Source organism: Alligator sinensis, unplaced genomic scaffold (genome assembly GCF_000455745.1).
Source record: "Alligator sinensis unplaced genomic scaffold, ASM45574v1 scaffold421_1, whole genome shotgun sequence".
Lineage (NCBI taxonomy): Eukaryota > Metazoa > Chordata > Crocodylia > Alligatoridae > Alligator > Alligator sinensis.
In genome coordinates this window covers 2,943,103-2,949,440 of record NW_005841871.1, presented here as the reverse complement: position 1 = coordinate 2,949,440, position 6,338 = coordinate 2,943,103, and the positions used below count along the sequence as shown (strand labels likewise).

At 41.1% G+C, this 6,338-nt stretch overlaps 1 protein-coding gene across 1 annotated transcript in view; it reads left to right on the top strand.

Moving 5' to 3' along the window:
* Nucleotides 1-446: 446 nt before the first annotated feature.
* KIAA0232 (KIAA0232 ortholog) overlaps nt 447-6,338 on the top strand; it is an 81,311-nt gene continuing 75,419 nt past the window's right edge. Inside the window, 1 exon segment of the mRNA XM_006017023.3 lies at nt 447-1,701. Coding sequence (XP_006017085.1) covers nt 1,471-1,701 — 231 coding nt within the window. The 5' untranslated portion in view covers nt 447-1,470.

Sequence of the window (6,338 nt, the reverse complement as noted above, 5' to 3'; positions counted from 1 at the left end):
AAAATAAAATTTTGGGGAAAATAAACACTTCATTTTGATAATGTTTAAATATTTAGCTCCGATTTCAGTCTCTTCGTTGCAATTCTAAAATGTGTATATAAATACAAAGTTATTTTAATGTGGACAAAGTAAATATCTATTACACTCAAAATGGAACATTTCAGTCATGTTGAAATTTTTTTTAAATGCACAAAGAAATATACTATTAATAAATTGGTGTTCTTTCAGTAAATTTCTGGCACTCCAGCACTGTCTTACATATTTGCAGTGATTTCTGGGGCTAAGTCTTTGCAAGCCAAAGAGTACTTAGTACTTTAAACTAGTTGACTTGGCTAAGAAAGTGGGGTAAAAAACTGGTCTCTGCTTTAACTTGAGCTGGTTTGTACCCTCTCGGAAGAAAGTATTAGTGATGCCTGCTTATAAATCTGGAAACTTGGGAGAACTTTCCAGGTTGCATAGAGTTGGCCTGCGCTGCTACTGGTGGGCCACAGGTAGCTGGGGGTGTGGCTAGAGGCGAGTGGCCTGCCACAGTGGACATGGCAGTTGGTGGTGTGAGGGCTGAAAACCCTGGATACTGTCCGGTTGCTTTGCTTGACACCACTGTCATAACCCTACCTCCCTGGTTACCCTCCCCTGTTGTATATCCCATTCTAGAGCTGGAACTGCTGCCATGGCATGAGACATACAGTGACAGCAGCTTTGACTCTGGCACAAGGCACATGGCAGGGTCTGGAACAACCACCACGTGCTCTAAGTCAGAGCTGCTGCCATGTGCTCCAAGTTGGAGCTAGAGCCAAAGCTACTATTGCTTCCTTGTGCACTGGGCCCTGTGGTCCAGATCTGGCCTGCAGTAGCATAACTAGGGTGAAATGAATGGCACAGTTGCCCTGGGTGCCAGCTTGGGGGGGAGCACATGCAAAAAAAAAAAAAAAAAAAAAAAAAGCAGTTGCTACTGGCAACTGTGTGATCATAACAGTGATAGTGGTGGCACTGTAAATCACCATGGTCTCTGTGCCCTGATGTTCAGCTGTGTCCCTATGCTCCTGCTGGCCTGGGGCACGAGGTGAGTTTGGCTCCTTTGCTATAGAGTAAGCAGAATACGTAAGTAACTGCAATTTGAAATATTTGCTCACTATTAATGTTTCTCTTTTAAATGGAATATATGATGACAACTTACCTTTTTTTTCTTCTTTATAGGTCCGGCTGGGGACTTGCATCTGGCCTCAATGTGAAATTAAGGTAGAAAAACACATCTACATATGTGTTTGCTATTAGGATTTAGTTTATTCACTGGTCATGCCTGAAGAGTGATGTTCGTCTCTAGACGGCTAACTGCCAGGAAATATAAATGATTGTCCTAGAAGTCAAGCCTCTCTCCTATATACTGGAGTGAAAATCACCTCCAGATATCGACGGAATATCAACTACAGAAAATGCTTCACGTTATAAGGATGCCAACCACCTAGATTCATGCGCCCTATCTGTACAATTGTTGTGGATGGTTTGCCATCTGAAAGCTCCTCAAGCTCTTATCCAGGCCCTGTATCTGTTTCTGAAATGTCTCTGCTTCATGCTTTGGGCCCAGTGCAGACCTGGCTGGGACAAGAGCTAGAGAAGTGTGGCATTGATGCCATGATTTATACTCGGTATGTCCTCAGTCTTCTGCTGCATGATAGCTATGACTACGATCTGCAGGAACAGGTATTTACATATTTTAGATGTTGTCTAGTGAAACTGAGTGCTTGCTTACGCTTTGTGTATACATTAAGATGTTTTTCATGTCTTCTGTCACTGTTGGGGAGGGGATAAGCTATCACAGGATCAAATCTGGAAAAAAAATAATTTGATACAGCTGGTTTGCTATCAGAGCAATTCATTTGCATTAAAGCATTCTTATCACTATCTGATTTCTGTTACAGTTTGAAATTTGAATATTTGTAGTCAATAGTGTGTTGTTATAACATACAAAAGCAAAACATTGATATTGAGCTATATGGTTGTAAATTTGCACTAATTTGATATAGAGACCTCAGTAAATTGTAACAAGTGCCTTGTAAGCAGAGAAAACTGGCCTGGTTTTGTGGTAGCTTGTGAAGTCACTACCTTTTACTGGTGGATGTCTTATGCTCTAGAACAGGGGTGGGCAAAATGCTGCCCACTGACTGGATGCAACCCACCAGGCCATTCTATCTGGCCCACAGAGCCCCTAAAATATTGAGAAAATTAATATTTATCTGCCTCTGGCTGCCTGTCATGGAGCCGTTGATGGCTTGTGAAAACTCAGTAAGCGGGCCTCCGCCCAAAATAATTGCCTATCCCTGCTGTAGAGTTAAGGCTTACTTTTGGGGACTGACCTGCAGACAGATTGCAACAGATCTCTAATGTGTGAAGCGCATTTATTCACCTTAACAAAATGTAATTTTTCAGTTTGCTATGGAGTTAATCCTTCCCCTTTCTCCTCACTTCCAATGATTCCTGTTTCTTCACCAGCCTTCAATATCTGGCAAACATCACCACATGGGGCCCCAAACAGTTCACCCAGAATCTGCCTGTTGCTTTTTCTCAGCCTGGTGCATATGACTAGTGTGGCACTGCCCTCCATTAAGTAAAGCCAGACCAAGTTACCCTATGCCTCACCTGCATATAAATTTTTGGAGGATGCCAGAACTCATGGCAAGAAAACCCAGTTGCAGTCACATAGGAGCTAATTAGTGCATGGCTTCTTTGCAGGGGGTATCTGGAGTACACACCCATACTGAGCAGTGCTTAGCTATAGGGTGATCAGGCTGTGTTGACTGGTGGGCCAGCCCAGTGATCTGTGTGGTAAATCAAGAACCTTTGGCTTTGGACTAATATCATGCATAGTTTTACTATGTGCAAGTAAGTGCCAAAGTGCTAGTTAGAAGTGTGTTTATGGAGTACCTGTGCTAAAACTTGCAGCGGTTTTAAAGGTAAACTGCATCAGTTTTTGATTAACTAAATCTGTGGGTATTGTGTGCAAATTAAGAGGAATTGAGATTTGTACAGAATTTGAGGAAGTCTTTAGATAATCACATTAATATATATGTATACATATACATTTACTGTTCTGGATGGGGAGGGAACATCTTGCCTGCTGCCTATTTTGTGTGAATAAAAACAAGAAAATTTGAAGCAGTTTGAATAGGTAAGTTCGGTTAAAATAAAACAACCCCCCCCCCCCCCCCCCCCAAACAAACAAACCAGGCAAATGTAAGTCAAGGACTGCCTGTATACAATGTTGCAAGTTACCAATGGTTTGCACTTATAACATTTATAAATTGACACCCTGTTTCAACTTTACAATGCCAATTTCGACTTTACAACGCTTAATCCAATGCTACGCCATGGCAGAGAATAAGTTCGCTGTGTCGCTCATCTCCCTGGAGAACGTCTGTCTAAACTTCCTTGGACACTTTCTTTAAGAAAGCAGACAAGGCTCCAGAAAAACCTGCAGCCAAGACTCCTGAGAAGACTCCAGCCAAGAGCCTTTCAAAAAGTCCAGCAAAGTCACTGCAAAGAAGTCCTTCTAAATCAATATGATTTCTATTTACAATATAAAATACATTAATGTAGCTATATTACTCATGTATAATTGATAGAGTACAAAATTCTGTGGTATTTTTATTGAAAATAGGGTATCATGCCTTGGTTCAGGAACCAATCCCCCATTTATAAAATTGTTTCTAATGAGAAAATTAGTTCTGAGTTACGACGTTTCAACTTAAGACGCGGTTTTCAGGAACCAATTGTGTTGTAAGTCTGAGGACCACCTGTATTCATTCTTATATGCAAATACTTTTGCAGTGTGGTTTTGAAACTCCCTATTACTATCTGCTTTTGTATTTGTTAGAATGTAAATACCTCTCCCCATAGCAGTGACTTCTGTCTTAAGGCCTGAAAATTAAGGAATTTCATTTCTCTAACCGTTTCATACCTCACTTTGGAGGTATTTGGATTTTAATATGAAGTTATAACTAGCAATGACCCATCCATTTTTTTAAAATACCACATTTATATAGGTGGAAAAAGATTAGATCAGAATCCTTAAAGGATTTACTTGTGTATATGGCTTTAGAATTTAGAATGTTTGAAGATTAACTTAAAATGGGGAGGAGAGGCAAAATGCAGCCCGTAGGCCAGATCTGGCCTGCCAGGATCTGGGCCATGGCTGCCCCCTTAGTGCTCCACATGGGGCCAAACCCTGCCCGCTCATGCTGGGGCAGCCCATGCACAGCTTCTAGCAGGGCTGTTACCAATGTGACTGCAGCTAGCTGGGTGCTGTTCTGTTCCCCCTGCCTTCAGCAGATGCTCCTGCTCTTGCCCCTGCCATGCTGCACCATGCTGCTCCAGGCAGGCAGCTTCAGCAGGCTGGCTCCCGCCCCAGTGTGCAGGTCTCCAGCTCCTGGCCACCTTCCACCAGAGGGAATTGCGTGAGGGGGAATGCTGACTTGGCCTGTGACAGCTCATCAAAAGTCCCTGTGTAGCCCTCGGGCCAAAATACTTGCCCACCCCTGACTTAGAACCTCTTTCTTTGCAATATCTCAGTTCTAAGATGTTTATACTTCAAGATGCTGATGACATTACTAACACTGTTCTTTTATTTTGTTTTGTAATTGTAATATTTATTCGTTTTCACATCTACTAGCACTGTTCTATGCACTTCAGGAAGTCTCATTCCATGCATTCTTTATACTGCTTTATAAACTATAGCAAGGGAAATACTGAATTTTAAGTGTTGGTCTCAGGTTCTGGCAGGTAAGTAAAGTGGACTTTAAAGGCATTGTATGTATTTAATTTTTTATGATTTGACATCACTATTATATTACAAGCTGTTCATTTTAAAATGAATATTTAAAAAGTTTTAACTAATCAAGGTCTCAAGGTTTTAGACCTAGGAATAAGCAGGTTCTTACTGACATAAAACTATAGAACTGGAAGATCTGGATTTTGTTCTTGCCTTTGCTACAGGCTTATTGTGTGACTTTTTGATAGTGCTTGACTTATTTCTTTATCAGGTTTCTATAATGCCGCCTCAAAGTTTTTCAAAGACAAACTGGAGTGTGAAATATTGGGTAGTGTTGGTCACTGTTAATCCAGGTTATGCCAAATATAGCACTGTCAACTAAGTAACATACTTTGAGCATTCATATAGTAGTATGAAATAAGTACCTTAGGCCACCTGCCTGGGAGGTAACAAAAGATTACCTGTGTGAGTTACCCCTGTTGCACCAAGGGAGTGAAGAGCTCCATTGCTCATTAAATTTATGCAATCCTATGCCTAGACAATTATACCAGGCTATGTTGAGGAGAATATAGCCATAAGCAATAAGTAGCATGAGTTTCTAGGGAATTTAGTAACAATGATAAACTTGACTGCCATTCTAGTATCCATGAGGGAGAAGAGAGAACTAAGAATTAAAAAAATAGATGAAGCATGAAATAAAACGTATCTGAATTTTACTGGAATGTTTCTCGTTGTTGAGTTTAGCATGAAAATTAATCCAAATGAGCTTTGATATGTTAAATGGCCATTAAAGAAGACTGAATGATAAACAGATGTGTGTTATATTCCAAAGGAAAATAGTTCAAGAGAGCTTGAGTGGGGAAAGGAAACAGGTAATCCAGTCAGGGTGAAAGGAAGCATGGCTTTTAATGTGATCACACTTAGAATATTTTATTTGTCATTGGAAATTTATTGACAAATTTGAAAGCTTTTGGAGAGAGAAAAAAAAACCCAAAATGATCACAATCTGGAGAAACTGGCTTAGGGGACACGTTTTTTTGGCTAAGATGCCTCTGCAGATAGAGAAGAGTCTAATAACACTTGAACGTCTGTTCACCAGGGCACCCCATGGGAAGACTAGATCCAACAGTCACAAACTCTTGGCAGACCATTTCAGGCTGGACATCAGTGTCACGTATCTAGTTAAGTAGCCCACCCCCAAGAGTTTTTGCTCTTCCAGCCGCTCTCAGTTTCAGGGTAGAAGTGGTTATCTTTTTTTTTTTTTTTTTTTTTTTTTTTTTCTGACCGGCTTATTGTTTTGTCTTTCAATAGAGATCTCTGGCTGGCCTATAGTTTTCTCTTTCAATAGAGAAGTATGTGTATATGTATATTTTCTGTTTATATCCCCATAGGACCTCAGCCCGCCGGCTGATGTCAGGGATGAGTCCCAACCAGAGGGCCACACACCCATGTCCTCGCCTGCCATGACTTGGTGTTTATGGGAGTAGATTCAGTACCTGGGCATGTAGTTCTAGTTGGTTGTCATCCACTGACCTATGTTCCTGAGGGCTCCACCATCCCCTACACCCTCGCC